Source organism: Staurois parvus, unplaced genomic scaffold (genome assembly GCF_062004578.1).
Source record: "Staurois parvus isolate SC_StPar_1 unplaced genomic scaffold, SC_StPar_1.0 ptg000655l, whole genome shotgun sequence".
NCBI lineage: Eukaryota > Metazoa > Chordata > Amphibia > Anura > Ranidae > Staurois > Staurois parvus.
Window position 1 is genome coordinate 1,332,685 of NW_028318451.1, and position 23,317 is coordinate 1,356,001.

The 23,317-nt window shown below is 44.0% G+C and overlaps 1 protein-coding gene across 5 annotated transcripts; it reads right to left on the reverse strand.

Annotated features, from left to right (window-relative positions):
* Positions 1–245: 245 nt before the first annotated feature.
* On the reverse strand, positions 246–23,187 carry CEBPZOS (CEBPZ opposite strand). 5 transcript variants are annotated; one of them, XM_089694191.1, is made up of 6 exons: positions 23,138–23,187; positions 17,928–17,965; positions 13,107–13,233; positions 9,456–9,500; positions 7,372–7,453; positions 246–834 (listed from the first exon to the last, which is right to left on the reverse strand). In XM_089694191.1, coding segments are annotated over exons 3-6 (231 nt in total). In that variant the 5' UTR covers positions 13,210–13,233; positions 17,928–17,965; positions 23,138–23,187; the 3' UTR covers positions 246–833. The 5 variants fall into 5 exon arrangements, with proteins under 5 accessions (XP_089550317.1, XP_089550318.1, XP_089550319.1 ...); XM_089694192.1 differs by having other exon boundaries at positions 13,107–13,230; positions 23,138–23,176; XM_089694193.1 differs by lacking the exon at positions 17,928–17,965 and having other exon boundaries at positions 23,139–23,169.
* Positions 23,188–23,317: the final 130 nt, after the last annotated feature.

A 23,317-nucleotide genomic window follows, 5' to 3' on the forward strand; every position in this document is an offset into this window, starting at 1 on the left:
AGGGTGTTTGCATTTTTTCTTTGAATGCCTTTTATTCCTTGCAGGAAAAAAGCATCTTAAAAATTTGCCTAAAGCAGTGTACTGAACTCGCGTTCAAAGATTCCGGTGGCCAGAGTATTAACTTATTCTGGCCATTGGAATAAACGCTCAATTGTTTTTTTCTGCCTGCAAACCATCCTCTTCTAATATACCTATGCCTATGTAGGTTAACAGAGGTGCAATTACAAACAGGAAACAATGCCAAATACCTGTAAAAGTGTCTTTATTTTTTTTTTTAAAGCTCTGTGTACTTGAGCCCTTACTGTTATAAATTAAGTGAAGAAAAATCACACATTTTGGGTTTTTATCCAAATAGCCCTAACCCAGAACAAGACTAGAACAGAAATCTACCAATGGAGACAATAGTCCTGGTGAACAGGGATATTCTCACTATGGAGTGATCCCATCCAAAATGAAAAAAAAAAATTGCCTTTACTTCTACTTTAATCCCGTGCAAGCATGAATCTTCTCTCTTTAACCAATAGATGGTGCTGTGCATATAGAGAAAAAAAAACATCCCAGAGGTCATAGAAATAGCATAAGGTTCCTGCATCTTCTCAGACAGAAGTAAAGTAGGCAACTAATTACTCTGTTGGATTTGCCAGGTGATCTTGTTTGTATATACTGAAGATTTAGTCAGATCTTAGTGGTTACAACAATTTTATACAGATTTTTATCACTAAAAAAATCCAAATATATATTGCTTTTCTATCTGAATTTGCATTTCTTCATTGATTGACCCATATATGTTGTGTGTTCGTCATGGATGACATAACATCATATCGAATATAATGCCTGAAAAACACAGAAACGTGCAAGAAATTATTTTGATGTAATCATTTTGAAATAACAAACATGCATTTAGAAATTAAATAATTTTGGCTTATAGTGGAACATTACCTAAACAGTGAAAAATGTGTGAACAAGCAGGCTTCTTATTGCAGAAGAAACATACTATGAGGCATATTTAAAAAGCCGGAAATTTGACTTTCAACAAGCATTCAGTGGTGGTGAATCACTTTTATTTAAAACGCGTATTCGGTAGATTCATGAATATTTGGTGAAAGACATGTTCATTGCCTTGTAAATACACTATATTGCCAAAAGTATTGGGACACCCCTCCAAATAATTGTATTTATTTTTTTTATGACCTCCATGGCCACAGGTGTATAAAATCAAGCACCTAGGTATGCAGACTGCTTCTACAAACATGTGTGAAAGAATGGGTCGCTCTCAGGAGCTCAGTGAATTCAAACACGATACCGTGATAGGCTGCCACCTCCATCCGTGAAATTTCCTTGCTACTAAATATTCTGCAGTCAACTGTTGGTTAGTGGCATTATAACAAAGGTGAAACAACTGGGAATATCAGCAACTCAGTTACAAAGTGGTAGGCCATGTAAAATGCCAGAGTAGGGTTAGCGCATAGTGCGCAGAAGTCGCCAACTGTCTGCAGAGTCAATAGCTAAAGACCTCCAAACTTCATGTGGCCTTCAGATTAGCACAACAACAGTGCATAGAGAGCTTCATGGAATGGGTTTCCATGGCCGAGCAACTGCATTCAAGCCTTACATCACTAAGTGCAATGCAAAGCTTCAGATGCAGTGGTGTAAAGCACACCACCACTGGACTCTAGAGCAGTTCTCTGGAGAGACGAATCCTGCTTCTCTGTCTGACAATCTGATGGACTGTCAGGAATGGACTTGCCAATAGTGGTGGGACTCACCTGTCTTGTGGGCTGCAGTACCGGGGCTGGCCAGCGGGTGCTCTCAACAACCAGAGGTTCACTTCGGCAATTAGCCATCACCTGGGGCTGATTGCAGGTGGTGTTTTTAAGGGATGGCCAGACCTACAGTCTGTGCCTTGGTGTGTGATTTTCCATGGGCCCCTGTACCTTGTAACCTGCATTCCTGTTCCTTTTTCTGCCTGACTTGTTGCCGACCCTGCCTGATCCTGACCTCTGCTGACTTCTCCTGTTTGATCCCTGGCTTGTGACCCTGACCATTCTCTCCGCCTGCTCCTCCTGTACCTACCTGCCCGATAGTTATCGACCCGGCCTGCCTGACTACGTTGTGCTCTATATGTGTATGTACCTGTGTATCTATATCAGTTAAGGTTTGGGTTTGTTTCACCTTGTTGTATGTATTTGTGTTAGCTTGGGGTTTGGTGCACTGCGTTTATATTTGTATTGTTAGTCTTAATAAATTGTCTTATTTATACCATATCTGAAGCCTGCATTTCCCTGTGTCAGTACACACACCTCTGGTCATACCCGGAGCCCTGACATTACACCAAGGCCAAAAACCTGACCAGAAGTGGCTGCACAGGAAGGCCATCTTGGCTTATTGTTGCTGGGAAAGATGGATCTTGATGAGGTGGTGTATTTATCTCTGCTAGTGTTTGATGACAAAGACTATGCTTATCAGACTCTGAAGGAGTATACCCCGGGATCAACTGCTAGAGTGTATAAGGATTGCTCATTGTCTAGTTGATCAGTGCACAGAGTTTTCTGAGGTGCAGCCATTGATCCAGGTTTGTGCTGAGTTGGCTCGGTCCTGTACCCCTGAAAGCAGGAATGACTTTTTTCCCCCATTTAGTGTGGATCAAGTGGAATCACTGGTATGGTTGTTGGAGAATGATCCAGATTGTTTCCATGAGCACTATGCAGCATGTCCATCATATGTTCTTATGGATTGCATAAACGCAGTGCAGTCTTTGATCAGACAGGCTATGTGTAAGCTGAGTTTTGTTAAACCAGTACTGCAGACATGGACAGATTTGTTACACCCAGCCTCAGTCGGCTTGCAACATCATTCCTCTGCTCACCACATACCAGTACTCTGCTAACTACTACTCTGCTAACTACCACATACCAGTCCCCTGCTCCCACTCGCTGCACCTATCCTTTCTTCAACCCTGTAAAGAAGTCCTCTGTAGCAACTGCTCCCTCCTCTGTTCCATCCTCCAGCTCTTCTCTGTCTTCAGCTGCTCCATCCGTTTACAAACCTGCACTTACTTACGGTGCTCCGGTAACTAAAACCAGGAAAAGGCGAAAGTTCTTTCCAACCAATACCATCCTGCCAGTATCCAAACCGGTCAGCCTCCCATCTGAGAACCCGCCTTCCGTGGTGCAGCCTGGTGCCTCGGCGCCCACAATTCAGCCTGATGTCCTTACCCAGCCTGATGTCCTTACTCAGCCTGGTTGCCCGCTGCCCACCTCTCCGCCTGGGGGCCCGGTGCCCGCCGCTCCGCCTGGGGGCCCGGTGCCTGCCGCCCTGCCTGGTTGCCCGGTGCCTGCTGTCGTGCCTGGTGACCCGATGCCCGCTGTTGAGCCAGATGACCTGGTGCCCGCGGTCGAGCAAGACGATCCAATGTCTGATGACCCGGTGCCCGCTGTTGTACCTGGTGACCCGATGCCCGCTGTCGAGCCAGATGGCCCGGTACCTGCCACCCTGCCTGGGGGCCCGTGCCCACCGCTCCGCCTGGGGGCCCGGTGCCTGCCGCCCTGCCTGGTTGCCCGGTGCCTGCCGCCCTGCCTGGTTGCCTGCTGCCCGCCGCTCCGCCTGGGGGCCCGCTGCCCGCCTCTCCGCCTGGGGGCCCGGTGCCCGCCGCTCCGCCTGGGGGCCCGGTGCCTGCCGCCCTCCCTGGTTGCCCGGTGCCTGCCGCCCTGCCTGGTTGCCCGCTGCCTGCCACCCTGCCTGGTTGCCCGCTGCCTGCCGCCCTGCTTGGTTGCCCGCCGCTCCGCCTGGGGGCTCGGTGCCCGCCTCTCCACCTGGGGGCCCGGTGCCCGCCGCCCAGCCTGGTTGCCCGGTGCCTGCCGCTCCGCATGGGGGCCCGGTGCCTGCCGCCCCGCCTGGTGGCCCGGTGCCCGCTGCTCCGCCTGGTGATCCGGCGTCCAGCCCGAAGTGCCTCCGTCCGGTGCCCAGCCTGAAGTGCCTCCGTCCGGTGCCCAGCCCGAAGTGCCTCCGTCCGGTCCCCAGCCCGAAGTGCCAGTCTTTGATATCCCGCCAGTCACTGGACCCGGGCGGTGGAACATTTTGCCCAGCTAGGACTGTTTGGAGCGTTCTGAGGCCGCTCCTTGAGGGGGGGGGGGTACTGTCAGGAATGGACTTGCCAATAGTGGTGGGACTCACCTGCCTTGTGGGCTGCAGTACCAGGGCTGGCCAGCGGGTGCTCTCAACAACCAGAGGTTCACTTTGGCAATTAGCCATCACCTGGGGCTGATTGCAGGTAGTGTATTTAAGGGATGGCCAGACCTGCAGTCTGTGCCTTGGTGTGTGTTTTTCCATGGGCCCCTGTACCTTGTAACCTGCGTTCCTGTTCCTGTCTGACTTGTTGCCGACCCTGCCTGATCCTGACCTCTGCTGACTTCTCCTGTTTGATCCCTGGCTTGTGACCCTGACCATTCTCTCCGCCTGCTCCTCCTGTACCTACCTGCCCGATAGTTATCGACCCGGCCTGCCTGACTACGTTGTGCTCTATATGTGTATGTACCTGTGTATCTATATCAGTTTAGGTTTGGGTTTGTTTCACCTTGTTGTGTATTTGTGTTAGCTTGCGGTTTGGTGCACTGCGTTCATATTTGTATTGTTATTCTTAATAAATTGTCTTATTTATACCATACCTGAAGCCTGCATTTCCCTGTGTCAGTACACACACCTCTGGTCATACCCGGAGCCCTGACATGGACGTGTCTGGGTTTGGCAGTTGCCAGGAGAACGGTACTTGTCTGACTTCATAGTGCCAAGTGTAAAGTTTGGTGGAGGGGGGATTATGGCGTGGGGTTGTTTTTCAGGGGTTCGGCTTGGTTCCGTAGTTCCAGTGAAGGGAAAACTTAAGGTGTCAGCATACCAAAACATTTTGGACAATTTTATGCTCCCAACATTGTGGCAACAGTTTGGGGATGGCCTCTTCCTGTTCCAACATGATTGCGCACCAGTGCACAAAGCAAAGTCCATAAAGATGTGGATGAGCGAGTCTGTGCAAACCAGTCAAGTTCCCCCACCCCAGAGTCCTGACCTCAACCTGATAGAACACCTTTGGGATGAATTAGAGCGGAGACTGTGAGCCAGGCCTTCTTGTCCAACATCAGTGCCTGACCTCACAAATGCACTTCTGGAAGAATGGTCAACATACCCATAGGCACACTATTAAACCTTGTGGACAGCCTTCCCGAACGAGTTGAAGCTGTTATAGCTGCAAAGAATAGGTCAACTCAATATTGAACCCTACAGACTAAGACTGGGATGCCATTAAAGTTCCTGTGCATGTAAAGGCAGGCGTCCCAATACTTTTGGCAATATAGTGTATGTCCCTTTGTCTCTTCTGCATTAAAGAACAGTATAATAATTTGAGCATGCGGAGCACAGTGTACATTTTCTGGCATCTGGCAAGATCAATGAACTCCTGCACATGTGTGGGAGTTACAATATCCCTGTACAGCTAAGATGTTTGAAAATCCCAACCTCCAAGTAAGACTGGACAAAAATGTTGCTGCTGAGGAGGGAGCTCATGAACATTGCTGGAGGGGTGAGCACAGTTCAGCTATAAAGTATAAGTTAGCCTTTAAAAAAATATTAATAAATGCACGTTTTTGCAAAAAAAAAATCAGCATTTATTATTTTTTTGAAACTTGAGCCTGCAGAGCATGGCACTCACACTCAGTGGATCACGGGTGCAATGTCAGACTCCTGCAATCACGGCTGAGACTCTGCCTGTAGCTCTGTACAGCACTTATTCAACTACAGAACTGTCTGTGAACTCTGAGGGTGCTGATCAGCACCTTGGTAGTTCATTGAGAAGTATAAGCTGTCTGCTGCACTGGCAGATGAGACTTATAGTGCATTCATTCACAGAACTGAATGATGCGGCTGTGTGGGTTGAGCCCCACACAGCTGTACTGTTTTCAAATTGTGATAGCCGATAGCTGCTACGGGGAGAAGACCTCAAGCCCACTATCATGGGGGTATCAGGGGGTGTGGGCAGGTGCTGTACAGAAACATGTTACACCTTAAATTCAGTTGTAACGTGCTGCTACAGGTGGACTTAGCCTTTTACACCTTACAGCAGAATTGTTCAGCAGACTCTGCTGAACAATTCATTAGCTCTGATCAATGGAAGATGATCCACTATCAACCTAAAATGTGACACCCCCCCCCCTCCCTCCACCGCTGTTGCCACCACTGCCTCTGACATTTCTCCCCCTGCTCCCCCCCCGCCCACAAACTGCCAACTTAATTGCCCTCTGCCACTCTAATTCCCACCTTCTTAGCAGCACCGATAGCCCATCACCCAGCACCGATCCCACTGCACTGATTCGCTGTGGCTTCCCTGCAGCTGCCGGCTTCCCTCCTCTGCCTCCAGCTGGCTTTAGGGGCTGTAGGGGAGCCACAGAGGAATTATTGCCAGAAGTCCATCCCCCCTGCTGATCCAACCTCCCCCCCCACCTGATCTTTTGCGCTACTTCCCTTTGGTGCTGCTGGCTAGCTCTATCTCCTCCCCCTCCTGCCAGCTACAGCTTTCTGCTGATTCACGGGAAGCTGTTAGGATGGAGAGCGGGGGGGCTGGCAAACTTGTGTTCACCATCCTCTTCTTTTGTTTACTATGCTTTAGTTTTTGTGAACGAATAAGATTCTATACAGAGATTTCTGTTCATTCATATGCACTCTCATAGAGAGTTCAAACTCAACTGAAGTGTTTTTAAGAGACATATATATAAATATATATATATATATATATATATATATATATACACCAAACATGACTGGGAAAGCTATACCTGTAAAAGATGGTAAATGCGTTATTTTTCCACTGAAATACTCCCTGAAGTCCTCCAGGAAAACCAGAAATGGTCTACTGAAATGTTCCCTGAAGCCTGAATTGGGAAATACTGTAGATACTTGCATGAGTGTTGATCTTGAGTCCCCTGCTGCTCTCACTGATACCTCCTACTGACCTCTACCCATTATACATATATGGCATATGTATACAGTACTGACATGGAGTTCAGCAGAAAGAATCACACAGCCCTCTGGGGGGGAGGAGGCGACCACTGAGATCAACACTCCCGAAAGTGTCTGTTTTCTAGTAGACTTCAGGGGACAATTTCACAGCAGTGGAACAGAGTTCATAGCTAAAGACAGCAGCAAAGGTATTTAACTACTTCATTTATAGGTACAGATTTCCTGAAACTTTTTTCTATAGAGACACTTTTAAAATGTATACACTGTAGATACATTAAGCAGTTAACAGAAAGCTAAAATTAGGGACATTTACTGTTTCATTACTTGTGCCAAAGATACAATATGAAGAAATAATCAAAAAAACCTCACTAATTAGTCTTTGCACTCCATACTTGTGCATCCTTTTCCCGTTTTCCATGTATTCCAGCCCATTCATTAGATTTATAATACACTGCAAAGAATAAAAAACAAAAACAAATGTACACAGCCAATGACATGCCAGGTCTATTGTTTTTAAACAAGTATTTGGCTTTACCTTCACCTCATTTTTCTAGTGATCTACAGTCGTCTTGACATTTCTACGCAATTAGAAAGTAGTTATAACGGTAAATAGATATATGTGGGCTGCCATTCCTAGACTTCATTTGGAAATGCTTGTCTCCTAGCTACATGGCTAGTTCCCTGTGGCTTCAGTGCTTTCTGAATTACTGATCTGTACAACATATGCAGTGTATGAACTTTTGACTAGTTAGTTTCTAGTTCTTTTCTCATCCACTGTGTGTTTTGAGTGTTCCCACTTATCCTGTTACATGAAATATGTTAAAGATCTTAGGGCTCTTTCATACAAATGGCTGGGGACGGTAAAAACAGGGCTGATGGGGCTGTACACATGACGCAGCTGCAAAGCTTTGCTTTACAGGTGCAGCATTTCTCAACTCAGGCCAATCTATTTCAATGAAATGAACAGGGCTACACTTACAGTTGGGGCGCAGTCCCGGCAGTAGCACTCTTTAAAAGCCTGCTAGCCACTGCTATAACCCCGATTTCCCCCCCATCTTGTTCAAGAAAAAAAGTAAAGTGCTTCTTACTCAGCCATTGGTTTTTAAAGCTCATGATGGGGAAGAGACTAACAATATAATTGGCTAACAGACAATATAAACATTTCATGCCAGGAATAAATTTAATATTTAAAATGGTAAATAACATATTTGAAATGATAAAAAGATCTAGTAGGCTTTTGGCAGTGCATACAGGTGAAACCCACAGTTACCAGTCCTATTCTTTATTCTAAATGGGTCTTTAAACAAGTCTTAAGTCTTTTTAGTTTATCCATGCTTCCTGTGGGGTTTTTTTTTCATGTATCACATACATTATATGTAAAATGGATTGTCCTTTGCTTCTAAACCTAGAAATTTTGGATGCCTGTATTTGCACATGGCATTCAGTCTATTATAATGAATATATACTGTAAATACCCCTGCATATGCAGTATAACATCAAGAAAGAACTCTGTTAGTAATATCTCACAATATCATACAATTTTCAGTGCTTACATACTGTACTGACAGCAAACCAGCAATATCACGGACACTACAGAAATATTTCTGTTAGTCAAAAGTAAAATTTCCATTGGTTTGCTTACATAGATAAATATTTATTACTGCTATAATGTTATCCAATCAGAAATGTAACATTATGTCTTTGTATGCAGTGGAACCAATAAAAAGAAATTTACTTTTATTGCCTCATTTAAAGTGAAACTAAACTTAGATTATACCCTAGCCTATTTTAACCTTTTCAGCTGGACTTACTTTCTAGTGCTGTACTACAGTGCAGGGATCTGTGTGCAGGAAATGTAACTAACTGGCTATTCAGACAGAGGCAGCCAATGAATGGCACAAAACTGTATGCAGATCCTGTCCTGAGTGCTGGAAATAACACTGGGACTGGAATCAAAGCAAGCGTACAACTAATACAGGGCTGATCTTCACTCATTAGGTTACAGTAAAAAATATGGTTTCAAGTAGGTTAAGGCTCCCTTCTGACGAGCGGACTCTGTTTTGATCAGCAGAGGATCTGTCCACGGATCCCCTGCTGATCAGAGCAGAGGGGGCAGATGACAGGTCCATGTCCACGGACATGGGCACAGCCCCCTCTGCTCTATGGGTAACTGGGTGTAAGCGGGCGCTGTCCGTTTATACCCGCCTGCCCTCCGATTCAATCTGCCTAGACGGAGGGGGATGGGTTTTTTTTTAGCGGACTAGATTGGATTGGGTTGAAGTCAGTTTACAACTGCTGGCCCATAGGGGTGAATGGACTGTCTAGGAAAAAACTTACAGGCGGACCTGACTGGACCCTTTGTGTGAAAGGGGCCTAAGATGTAAATTTAGTTCAGGTTTGTGTAAAAGTGTTTTTACCTTTTTGTAATGTTACCATTTGAAATGTACACTTACCTTCTAAAACAGAGGGTAGCCTTCTGTTCATTGTATACCTGAAATCTTAAGATAAGATAGCTAATCATTAATAGCAATTAAAATTGTTATAATTAAAGTTGACCCAGCATGACACCCACAGTGCACATGATTCATTGGGGAACTGTCAGGGCTCTGTTCTCGGCAGAGGTGTTAGGAGACTTGGCACCCCTGCCAGTACCTTGCATGGCCGCAGAAGTTCACATCGGCTCAAATTTGGCTCCAAACGGCCTTTATAAGGAAGCCCTGCCCTACTCTCAGGTGCTGGTTGATCTCTGGCTTCCCAGTACCTTGTTCCTGTTCCTGTGCTATTGTTATCTGTGATTTCCTGATACCGACCCGGCTTGCTCTTGGACCTGTCTTCTCTGCTTAACCCCTGATCTGACCTTGGCTTACCTAACAGATATTCGCTCTTGCTCCTCTGTGTATGACCTCAGCTATCCCATCTGACTACGTTTGCTCTGATTTCCACCTGGTACCTGACCTCGGCTTTGAACTGGCTATCATGTGATCCTCTGTTTCCCAGAAGGCTTGCATACCTTGCACAGGCACCACCTGCCTGTAGATCCCATCTCAGTGCATCAGCTGTGCTCCTGGGTGGACCACCAGCGAGCACTCCTACAGGCGACCTGTGCCACTTTGGGCCTGACTCCTGCTGTCCCACTCTCAGGGTAGTCTGGAACTTAGCCGCAAGGGAAGCCCTCTCGCCATTGGCCTCTAACACCAGGTACGTGATAGGAACGCCATGGCATTATTTTGAGTAAGAATGTAGCCCATTCACCACTATGCTTTCTTTGTAATGGTTTGTGTGAAAGGTTTAGTGTAATGTAGTTTAGTATTTAAAGTAGAACTATAGGCAAGACTTTTTTTTCATTTTGGATAGAGTAAGGGAGGATTATAACCCTTTTTTTTTTTGCCATCTGTGTCCCATTTCAGAGATTTCCCTTCACTTCCTGGCCAAACAAAGTGAGAGGAAATCCCTGGAATTTAAGGGAATATCTTTGGTAACCCCATATCGCCATTGGAAGAATTCCCCCCTGTTACTTTTCTGGGGACAACCCAAAATTTGGGATTTTCTTTTACTTTCAATGACAATGGTACACAGGACAAACTGAGAGGGTGAATCTCCTTAGCGGGGGCACAGACAGCAATAAAAACCTGACAAGGGTTCTAATCCCTCTCCACTCTATCCAAAATTAACAGGTTTTACCTTTTAGGTATACTTTAAGTATTGCATTTATTATAGAGGTCTATATATCTGCTCAAAAAAGAGGGACAACTGAGGAGGAAATAAGGACAAAGGTATGTGTTTCCCAATGAGGGACAGTTGGAAGGTATGCTGTACACTCAGCCCCCACTCTTTATGCTTTCCTCTGTACAGTGATCTCCTGCTCCCTGCAATTTCCCCAGTACGGTGATTTCCCTCTCCTGCAGTTTTCCCTGTACAGTGTTTCCCCCGCTTCCTGCGCTTTTCTCTGTACAGTGAGCCCCTCTTCCTGTGTACAGAAAATGCACTCCTTGTGCTTCTCCCGTACAGGGACCTCCTTCTCCCTGCGCTTTCCCCTGTACAGCGAGTCCTCTCTCCTTGTGCTTCCCCTATACAGGGAGCTCCTTCTCCCTGCTCTTTTCCCTGTACAGTGAGCCCCCTTTCACTGCACATTCCCTGTACAGTGAGCCCCTTCTCCGTGAGCCCCCTCTTCCCTTGCTTTTTTCTGTACAGTGAGCCCCCTCTCCCTTTACTTTTCCCTGTACAGTTAATTCCCCCCTCCCTGTGATTTCTTCTGTGAAGTGAGCCCCTTCTCCCTAAGCCCCCTCTCCCCTTGCTTTTTTTCTGTACAGTGAGCCCTCTCCCCCTGTGCTTCCCCTGTACAGGGAGCTCCTTCTCCCTGCTCTTTCCCCTGTACAGTGAGCCCCCTTTCTCTGCACATTCCCTGTACAGTAAGCCCCTTATCCCTGAGTCCTCTCTCCCTCCCTTTTTTTTGTACAGTAAGCCCCCCTCCCTTTACTTTCCCTGTACAGTTAACTCTCCCTCCCTGTGCTTTCCTCTGTACAGTGACTCCCTTCTCCCTGAGCTTTCCCCCTGTACAGTGATTTCCCTCTCCCTGCAGTTTCCCCTGTATAGTGTGCCCCTCTTCCTGTGCTTTCCTTGTACAGTAATCTCCCTCTCCCTGTAGAGTGAGCCCCCTCTCCCTGTGATTTTCTCTTTACAGTGAGGCCCCGCTCCCTGTGTACAGAAAGCTCACTCTCCCTGTGTTTCCCCTGTACAGGGAGCTCCTTCTTCCTGCTCTTTCCTCTGTACAGTGAGCCCCCTCTCCCTGCACTTTCCCCTGTACAGTGAGACCCTTCTCCCTGACCCCCTCCTCTTGCTTTTTATCTGTACAGTGAGTCCCCCCTCCCTTTACTTTCCCTGTACAGTAAACTCCCTCTCTCTGTGCTTTCCTCTGTACAGTGAGCCCCTTCTCCCTGAGCTTTCCCCCCGTACAGTAAGCTCCCTTTCCCTGTGCCTTCACTGTACAATAAGGCCCCTCCCTGTGCTTTTTCCAGGTGCCCCTTACCCTGTGCTTTTTTCTCCAGATGTTTCCCTATAACAGCAACTGTAGCACTAGGCTTCTCACCTTTTTCTAAGGTTTTATTTTCTTGCTGGCTGAAATACTGCAAAATCTTGCTTGCCAGTGAGGAAGCATATCCATCCCATCCCATCTCATACATTCCTAGTGGCCCATCACTGGATTACTTTACTGGCAAACAGGGAAGTGAGGGAAGGGGGCAAGCCTCACCATACCAAGAGAAAAACAAAGACTAAAAACAAATATAAAGAATATAAATTTCTGTTTAAACTGCACCTGCCACTACTGCTGACCTCTTTATGAAAATGCTAGTTGCCTGGTTGTCATGCTATTTTGGCTTCAATACTTTCTGAGACAGACTTAGTGAGTAAACAGGCATTTTAACAATTTTCAACAATGATTGCTCCTGACCTGTGACTCCGAAGATCTAAAATCTTACATAGCCAGAGAAGTAAAATTTTCAGAGGAATAACCAATATAGTATCAACATCTACTTAAATAAAGGGGATACAACAATGATGACACAGGTGAAAGTAGATTTAACAACATGCATTCCCTTTTAGAAAAAAAACAAAGAAAAAAAAAAGCCATTCAGTGAATGTGTTTAAGGTTTTAGAACTTTATAGAACAGTGATGGATCATTGAAAGATGACATAAACCATGTGGAGCATGGCCACTGCCTTCTGATTCATGATGATACTGAACGGATCTGTACAATGTTGTGTGAGTTCTCTAAATACTGTTCCACACTACTGAGAAAGAAGTTGGCAGACTAGTCTAGAGAATTTTCACTTTATGTGACTATACAAACTGGGCAGATGGAGAAAATGCATGCTTGGATGTTTCCTTCAGCTCTACTGGATCTATTGACTATTTTGACATTGCGTTTTCATAGAAGGTAACCTCTCCTCAGAAACTAATTCATGTGGTCTATTTAAATTGCATTACCTTGCTATATATTTTGATCTGCATACACTAATTGTTACATAGGAAAAAAAAAAGTCACAAGTCTATTTAAACAGACCAATAAAGAAAAATAAACAGAATAAATAATAAACACACTAACCTTGGCTTGAATCCATTTTATGGTACAGTAGATATACACCAGCTAAACCTGCCAGTTCAAGAAGAATCAGACCCTTGACAACCTTCTTACTCTTGAGTTCCATGCCACAAACGTTCCTTTAAATCTGCTAAAAGGAAGATTAGGATTTTTGAGCACATTTTAATATTAAAGATTAAAGCAAGTCAGACACAAAAGAATATGTAGGGTGCCACAACTGACCTTTTTCTGAAGATGCTAGTTGCCTTTCATTTATGCCGATCCTCTGGCTTTAATACATTAAGCCCAGGTTCACATATATGCGAATTGGATGCGTTTTAAACTGCGTTGTGAACTCTATGGAGCCTGTTCACATGTGTGTGGGCCAGTCACAATGCAATTTTAAAAAGAGTCCGGTACGATTTTCAGTCTGGTTCAAGTGCGATTTCAAGTGTCATACACTTTAAAAATTTGCATCTGAACAAAACCACACCAAACTCCTTTTACAAATCGCACGGAAACCGGCCCCGCACATATGTGAACCCAGTCTCAGAGCTGGCAATCTGGAAAAAGCATGCAACCAATGAAGTCAAAACACCTGATCTGCATTCTTGTTCCGGGTTTGTGACACACTGAAGGTAGAATATCAGAATGGTAAGTGTCCCCATGTTGATTTGATGATGGCCGGACTGAGCTGAGAGCACCATATGCACTGACCGAGAACTCTGGGGATTTCCTTCTGTAGTAGATGCAATCCCTATTAGTGATGGGCCGAACACCTCCATGTTCGATTTGCGGTCGAACGTCCAAACATAATGAACGTTCAGCCGTGAACTTGCAAGTCTAAGGGACTCATACTTGTAAATTCAAAAGTGCCCATTTTGAAAGCTTATATGCAAGTTATTTGCCATAAAAGGGGTATGGAGACTCAGGTACTGCCCTGAGGGACATAAATCAGTGAAAAATAAAATTTCAAAAAGTATCGTTTTCAAAGGGGCAGTCATTTTTCATTGCTTAAAGTACAAAAAAAATTCCTATAAATAACAAGTCTGGGGGGGGGGGGTCCCCTTAAGCTACCTGCAAAGTTGCACATCTGTACTATGTATAGAACCTGCTGCAACAGTACTGACATTTTTTTTTTTAAATGACCTTTTTTTTTATAAAAAACAGACAAAAAAACAAAACAGCATTCCCCCCCCCGTAGGTTTGGAAGGAAGGTTAGGAGGGATCCCACAGTAAAAGCTTTTTCTTAAAGTGCGTGGGGTTCCCCCTAAAGGCCGAGCCAGGCCCTTTAGGCCTGGTAGGACTTTTAAGGGGAATCCCTCCTCCCAAAAATGAAGGGGGGGAAGTGCGTGGGGTTCCCCCTAAAAGCCATACCAGGCCCCCTTAGGCCCGATAGGACTTTTAAGGGGAACTCCACCCCCCAAAAAAATTTAGTGTGGGGTCCCACCTAAATTCCTACTAGACCCTTGATCCGAGCACAGGCCTGGCAGGGTAGGAAGGGGGGGAGATCGATCACCCTCCTCCCTGCAACTTACCAGACCACAAGCATTGGGACGGTGTCTGTGGGCAGGGGCACTCATTAGCATCAGGGTACCCCTTTAAATAATTAAAGATTTCACATTTAACATTCACTAAAGAGTTCAATTCAGTAAAAAAAATTGTCTTTTGAAAAATTCCTTTAACCAGTTCTGCGCCGCCCTATAACAGAAATACTGCTCCAGGGCAGCACAGGTGCGCAAAATCACACACACACACGCACGCACACACGCACGCACACGATTTTGCAGTTCCGGGTAGGGGCCGTGCACCCGCCCTACCTGCGCCGCCGTTCGTGGCCTTGGCTGTCAATCACCTGTGCCGGCCGTGATCGCCAAGTATCTCCAACTAGGGAGTGACCTGTGTATAAACAACACAGATATCTCCCCTGTCAGCTCCTGCACACTGCTTTGTATGACTCTGCATAGCATAGAGCCATGCAAAGAGTGCTTACAGTGAAGCACACACACAGACCAAGTAGTGAAACAGCGCACAGTTAACCCTTTCTGCCCAGTGCCATTAGTACAGTGTCAATGCTTTTTATAAGCACCGATCACTCTATTGGTGTCACTGGGGATGTCAGTGACACCAAGTCAGTTCCGCCCAGTGTCAGAATGCCTGCCGCAGTCCCGCTATAAGTCGCTGATCGCCACCATTACTAGTAAAAAAAAGACATAGCAGAATACATTGCGGCCTAAATTTATGACGACATTTGATTTTTAAAATTTTTTTACTGGACATGTTTAATAGCAAAAAGTCAAAAATATTGTGTTTTTTTTTTTCAAAATTGTCAGTCTTTTTTGTTTATAGTGCAAAAAATTAAACCGCACATGCGATCAAATACCACCGAAAGAAAGCTCTGATTGTGAGAAAAAAAGGATGTAATTTTAATTTGGGTGCAGCGTTGCATGACCGCACAATTGTCAGTTAAAGTAACACAGCACCGTATCGCAAAAAATGGCCTGCTCAGGAAGGGGTGTAAATCCTCTGGAGGGCAAGTGGTTAATTGAACAAAAAACAACAGTTTTTGACAAGTCCTTTAAAAAAAAAAAAAAAGACAAAAAAATGGTTCCATCGTTGTAATCCATCGTCAATCATGGCATCCAGTGTTGTCACGATGATGCCGGCTCACTGATATTAAAAAAACATATTGTTTACATCTGACCGACAAATGTCAGACGTGTCATATTATGGCGAGTGCTCAGCAGATGCGGACGGGTCAGTGGGAGTCGTATTGTTTACATCTGACTGGCAAATGTCAGACCTGTCATATTGTGGAAAGTGCTTGGCGGGTGTGGACGGGTGGGAAGACGTTTTTTTTTTTTTTATTCGGTGAGTTGACGGACTCAGGACGCTGATTGAAAATAAGTTATATCAATGGAACCACTTTTTTTTTTTTTTTTGTTGTTTCTTTTTTTTAAAGGACTTGTCAAAAACTGTTTTGTTTTTTGTTCAATTAAATGCATTTTTCAAAAGACTGGTCTCTTTATCTTTTACTGAATTTAACTCTTTAGTGAATAGATAGGGGAGAGGCCCTTGTCCCCATGCTGAGGGCATATGGCCTGGCAAGCCGCGCGGGTGCTCTCGATCTCCCCCCTTCCCCTTTCCTGCCAGGTCTGTGCTCGGATCAAGGGTCTGGTAGGAACTTAGGGGGGACCCCACACTTTTTTGGGGGTGGGCTTTCACTTAAAAGTCCTACCAGGCCTAAAGGGCCTGTTATGGCTTTTAGGGGGAACCCCATGCACTTTTTTCCCATTTCTGGGAGGTGGGGTTCCCCACAAAACTCCTAGTCATCATGCCTTTGGCCAATAATGGCTGTCACAGTGCATTGTGCTGTGTTTGGCCAGGTAGTCAGGTGCATTGCTTTGGCAAATGATGACTCTCACAATGCACTGTAACAGTGCAGAGCATTGTGGGGTGCTCGGCAAACACACGAATGGCCGATGTTCGAGTTGAACCTACGTTGGACTAGAACATCGAGCCCAACACTATTCCCTATGTGGCATTTACACCCTAAGTATAGTGGCAGGCTTATGGCACGATGAGGAACCAGCAAGCAAATCATTCAATGAACCCTGAAGAGACCGAACACACTCAAAAGTTTCAAGGGGAAGCAATAAGTGACTGAAGCACCTGTGGATGAACTGCACTAAACAAACACCTAGCTCCTGCTTTCTGGGTCTCTCTTACTGCTTGATGTACTTCCAATATATTACTGTGTTTGACTGCTAAACCTCAATGTCTTTACTACATGTTGATTGCTCTTAGCCCAATTTCACTAAATGGATGACTGATGCCTTGGGTATTTGTGACCAAAAGTGAGCTAAGGAATTACCTCTGAACCCACGTGTGATCTGACTCTGCCTGCTCATATTGTCTATGGACTCTCAATCCAGTGCTTTGCCTAGCACCCAACGTTTGATGACCTGCTTCTATACCAACAGCAACTCTTTCCTACTGGCCACTGGATAATCCAAACATCTGTTTTGCTGTCAGGATCATTCTTTATCAACCTTAGCTCCGGAGAAATGTTTGCACTACAGTGGTTATTTTGAAATAACTGATGTTTCTACATGATTTATTTAGCACTAAGCTCAGTAGCATTTGTCAGGAACTCTCAGCCCATTGGGGCTTATTGGACATTTGCTTGATGCTGCAATCCGGATTGCTCGTTTTAATGTTTAAGGGCTGCCAATATTGTCACTCCATTTCTGGAAGGCATTGATACTATTTCTTTTCACGACTTGTAATTTTGTAATGTTTGATCATTAATAACGTTTTGTACATTTTTACATTTAGCTAATCTGCTTGGGTGCTTAATTATTGCCAACTTTCTACAACTTTTCCATTACAGCTGTTAAATCATTGGTTAGAATATCAGAATGACATGCAGACAACTAAATGTTTTATAAAGAAATAGGAAAAACAGCCTATTTATCTCAATAGGCATCCTTTTAAGCCTAGTTCCAGTAAAGAAAAAGGTCAGCTTTTGTGCACATCTCATCCATGCACCAGAGGTGCTCTCTACTTTCTCTTCCAGGTCATGGCTTTTCCTGGTGGTTATATATGAAATGGCCATTGGTAGTCACCAGCAAACACAGGAGCACAACTGGGAGACAGAAACACAGTGTTGTCAGTGGTAAATGCCTGAACAAGAACATTCATGGCAGAATCACAAGGTATTATTTTAATGAAATGTTCTAGCAATTTTTGTTTTATTTGTACACTGTTGGTTGCACATGCACAATGCAATGTATATTCTCAAAATTTTTTTCTTTGCTATGCTGCATCAGGGACATAACTCACCTCTAATGCAGTGTTTCCAATGTCTGGCTGCTGCTGCTCCCAAAAGAATTAAAGGAACACTTTGAAAACACATCAGATCTTAATGGGGAAAAATATCATGCTGGATATCTATACTGATATGGACTGGGTAATGTGTTAGGAACATAAGGATGTTCCATCGTTTGATGAAAACAAAAGTAATCAACCTACAGTGGACTAAATTCAAAGAAACCCTGAAAATCAAAGTGAGAAAATGATGCAGCAGGCTAGTCCATTTTGCTGAAATTTCATTGCAGCAACTCAAAATGTATGGCCCCCACATGCTTGTATGCATGCTGACAATGTCAGAGCTTCCTCCTAATGAGACAATGGATGGTGTCCTGGGGTATTTTCTCCCAGATCTGGACCAGGGCATCACAGAGTTCCTGGACAGTCTAAAGTACCTGGCTGAGTCGGATGGACCGAAACATAATATCCCTGAGGTGTTCTATTGGATGTAGGTCAGGCGAGCGTGGGGGTCATTCAATGGTATCAATTCCTCCATCCTGCAGATGGGATTATAGGCTCTGCAATTTCAGATGTGACTTGAGTTGCACAGAATTTCATGACATTGGAAATTGCATTTTCAATGGTGATTGTTCTCATCAATTCTACTCAGCACAGTGTGATTTTGGCAAAGGAGAGGCGCAGTGCTAGTGTCTAAGCAATCCCAGAATAGGAGCACTGACTATCACTTGCAACCTTACCTGGTGAATATATACTGGTTACCATTGGCAACAGCGCAAAGTATATGGGAAAAAGCATTGGTACCATTAACACGAGGCACTCTGGGGCAGTCCATATCAAAGCACTAGTGACGCACCTAGAGATAGCTAATCATGGCAAGACGGTGAGTGTAAATCCATGTGGGACACCAGTCTGAGCACTGTGAAGCACTTATCACCTTAATACAGAGTTGATTATCAAGGAACAGCACGTTTGCACTTTATTTGTACACTGGGACTGCACTAAAACTTTTTTAAAATGTATACTGGATATTATATTTATTAATATATTCAAATTTGTTTGTGTCACACCATTTTATGCGCAGTCTGTATGGTATATTTTGTTATTTGTGTGTCTACTTAGTTCACAATTAGGACTGCCGCAACACATAGTTATTTTTGTATATAGGTTTATTCCATAAGCGCAGCAGCATCTCTTTTGATTTTCAATCCTCAAGGAACTGCCTGCATACTCTCGCAACATGAGGCCGGGCATTGTCGTGCACCAGAAGGAACCCAGGACCCACTGCACCAGTGTAGGCTCTGACAACAGATCCAAGGATTTCATCTTAATGGCAGTCAGGGTGCCATTGTCTAGCCTGTAGAGATCTTTGTGTCCCTCCATGGATATGCCTTTCCAGACCATCACTGACCCACCACCATAACAGTCATACTGAACAATGTTACAGGCAGCATAATGTTCTCCACGGCTTCCCCAGACCCTTTTACGTCTGTAACATGTGCTCAGGGTGAATCTGCTCTCATCTGTTAAAATCAGAGAGCGACAGTGGTGGACCTGCCAATTCTGGTGTTCAATGGCAAATGCTATTCAAGCTCTATGATGACGGGATGTGAGTACAGGGCCAATAGAGGATGTCGGCCCTCAGGACACCTTCATGAAGTCTGTCTCTGATTGTTTGGTCAGAGACATTCACACCAGTGGCCTGCTGAAGTCATTTTGTAGGGCTCTGGCAGTGTTCATCCTGTTCCTCCTTGCACAAAAGAGCAGAAACCAGTCCTGCTGATGGGTTAAGGACCTTCTACGGCCCTGTCCAGCTCTCCTAGAGTAACTCCCTGTCTCCTGGAATCTCCTCCATGCTCCATATGCCATCCTGGAGGAGTTGGACTGCCTGTGCAACCTCCGTAGGGTCCAGGTATTGCCTCATGCTACCATAGTGACACTGACCCTGGCCAAATGCAAAACTAGTGAAAAACATTCAGAAAAGATGAGTAGGGAAAAAAATGTCAGTGGCCTCCACCTGTAAAACCATTCCTGTTTTGGGGCTCATCTCACTGTTGCCCATCAAGTGCACCTGTTGTTAATTTAATTAACAGCAAAGCAGCTGAAACTGATTAACAACCCCCTCTGCTACTTAACTGACCAGATCAATATCCCAGGAGTTTAACTGACTTTATGCTATACTCTGATTAAAAAGTGTTCCTTTAATTTTTTTAAGCAGTGTAGAAATCTTTTCCCAGCTGCCACAAGGCGGAGGTTAACATCAGAGTTGTGCCCATCTTCTTCATTTATAGAACATCTACTATTCTTTCTCAGAATGCAAAGTGTACAATAATTGATGGAGGTGAACCCTGTTATTAATCTGTTTGTCCTCCTGACACAAACAACCAGTTCCAAGAATGGAGGAAGAGGATGAGCAATGATGAGCTCAGGTGGGTTCAGGCTCAAGTCCAAACCCGTCTGAGCCATCCTGCCGGGATGCTGAGAAAGCAGACAGCCAATCATGAACTGATGATGCCAGGAAGCTGTAAAAGCTGACAGCCAATCATAGGAGACACAGACTTTCTCCCAAACCCGCATATATACACGCACCTTGCATACACTATACAGGTGTGCCTCGGTTAATGTAATTTTCAGTTTACAAATGAAAATCCATTGAAAATAATGCCTCGGTTTCCAATTTTTTTCGCAATACGAAGTGTATGTCGGTGCCGGTTTTTAAATGCAATTGTCAGCTTATTTTTTTCTTCACTATAGCTCACAGAATTAGCTGTCACTTTCCCTGGACTTAAAGGATACTTTGTCTCTTTTATCTCGGAAACAAACTAAAAGGAAACATTGTTTTTTTTAACTTGGAGAAATAAACTAAAAGGAAACTTTCTTTCTTTTAGCTGGGTGGAAAGTGACAGCTGATCGCTGAGCTATAGTGAAGAAAAAAAAAAAAGCCGGTAATTACATTTAAAAATGGGCATTGATCTATAGTGACAGCGACTTTTTAAAAACTTTATTTCTGACCTCCAGAAAGGATTAATTGGTTTTCAATGCATTCCTATGGGAACCGAGTTTTGGTTTACAAATTTTTCGCAATAAGAAACGTCCTGGAAAATGCATTGAATTTGTAAACCGAGGTACATCTGTATCGCCAAAAGTATTGGGACGTCTGCCTTTACACACACATGAACTTTGATTGCATCCCAGTTTATCTGAGTAGCGCAACTCTCTCACTAGTCACTTTAACCCCTTGCAGTGCCAGAAGATCAGCTCTGTGGAGATGCGGAATGAAGATTTCTACACTAAGCAGTTGCCAGTCGGATGTGGGACACACTTTATTACGGGTTAATTATGTCTTAGGTGCTGAATGGCAAACATTTTAAAAAATATTAATCCCCAAAACAAACATTTATTATATTGCAGCTTTCCATTTCTTAGATGTAATGGCTGCAGTCGTTTTCTTTTTTAGGTTTTCTTTCCTTTATTTTCACCTGGTAATCTAGCAAGGCTAGTTTTCTACAGAGCAAGATGTCCTGAGATGTAACAGAGAGTTGAGACAAATCATTTAACATTGACTGGGGTGCTTAGAAGGATCAGCTTTTATTTGTTTAAAATTTTTATCCCAAAAGAAAAAAATATGCTGCTGTAACTGCTTATAAAGTGTAAGCTGAAGTTTGGCTTCCATTTGTCAGTGTATCTAAGGCTGCTAGTCCATCTATGCCAGACTGATAATACTGCCTCCAAATGTGCCTCCTGTGATCCCTCATCCAGAGTGGTGTTCCACTAATACAGGAGGTTTATTACTAGCAGGGTTGCCACCTCATCCCTTTAAAACCAAACACATATTAATGACACAGGTTCTGGGGCTAATTTATTGCAGATAAGGCACTGAGTTTAATTACCACCTTAATCAGCCCCAGAACCTTTGTAATTAACCACTTCAAGTCCGGACACTTTCACCCCCTTCCTGTCCAGGCCAATTTTCAGCGCTATCATAGTTTGAATGACAATTGCGTGGTCATGCAACACTGCAACCGTATGAATTTTTAAGCATTTTTTTGAGACAAATAAAACTTTATTTTGGTAATATTTATTCACCACTGGGATTTTTATTTTTTTTGCTATATAAATGAAAAAGTCCAAACATTTTGAAAAAAGTGTTTTTCTTATATTTTGCAAATAAATAATCTTTCTTCATAAATCATGGCCAAAATATATTCATCTATCTTTTTAGTAAAAAAAAAAAAAAATAACCCAAATTAGTTAATAACTAAAAATTATAATTTTTCAAAAATGTTTTTGACATTTTCATTTTTTTATATTATTATTTATGGGTTTTTTTTTAACATACTGTCACCCTAGCAGTACAGTGTCACCATGGTGACACTGTACTACTTTTGGGGGTAATGAAGATTTTTTTTTTTTTTTTAACACTGATTGCTTTTACACCCATAAAGACTGTAAAAGCAATCAATTCTCCTTCTCTCTGGCTGCATTCTTGCAGCCATTGAGAAATACTGTGCAAGCTGTTTTTGGTCACAGCTTGTCACATGGTACAAGGCTGTTGTGAATAGACTTATACCATGTGACCTCTGTGATCATTCACAGATTTCACTAGTAGTAAGCAATGATGTAAGGAGTGACATCTTGCTTACTACTATTCATGTGATCACTGATTGGCCAATCAGTGATCACATGATTGGGACCTCACACAGAGGTCCTGTACACCGGATTGCGGCGCCGCGCGCTCCCAGGGAGCACGCACAGGCAGGGAAGCGGTGAGGACGTTTATAAACGGCCACCCGCTCCTGTCCAGCCATTTATATACATGGGCCGGATGGGAAGTGGTTAATACGTGTTCAGTTTTAAAGGTATGAGGTGGTAACCCTAATGACTGGCCAGATCAGCAGTGAAGACAGAGGGGAAACAAACCTTAAAAAAAACAAAACACAAATGCAGTCACCACATGTAATGTTTGGTAAGCTCCTATATATTACAGGTTTGGTTTTAGTACCACTTCAGCTTTAAACCTTGTGTAATGCTTAGTTTCCATGTTGTCTCCTCTAGTCTCATTGGGGCCTGGTATAAATAATTTATAACAAAAGATAAATATATATAGATTTACAGTAGGCTAACCACAACGGATGTGATTTGCAGCCAGTACATCGCTGCCATTATCTGACCTATACAAGGATACCCTATCATCTATTCATCTGATATAAACAACACTTCACTCACCATGATAGAGAGCAGCAAGCACTGCCCAGCTACAGGAAGTAGTCATACACCCAGGAAGTCATATTCGCCATCATTGCGGAGGGCAATCATAGTTTACAAGAAGGCGAATTCTTTCATTATATAAAAGTGGGTACATACAGTACAATCACAAAATAACATGGCTAAGTGATACACAGGAG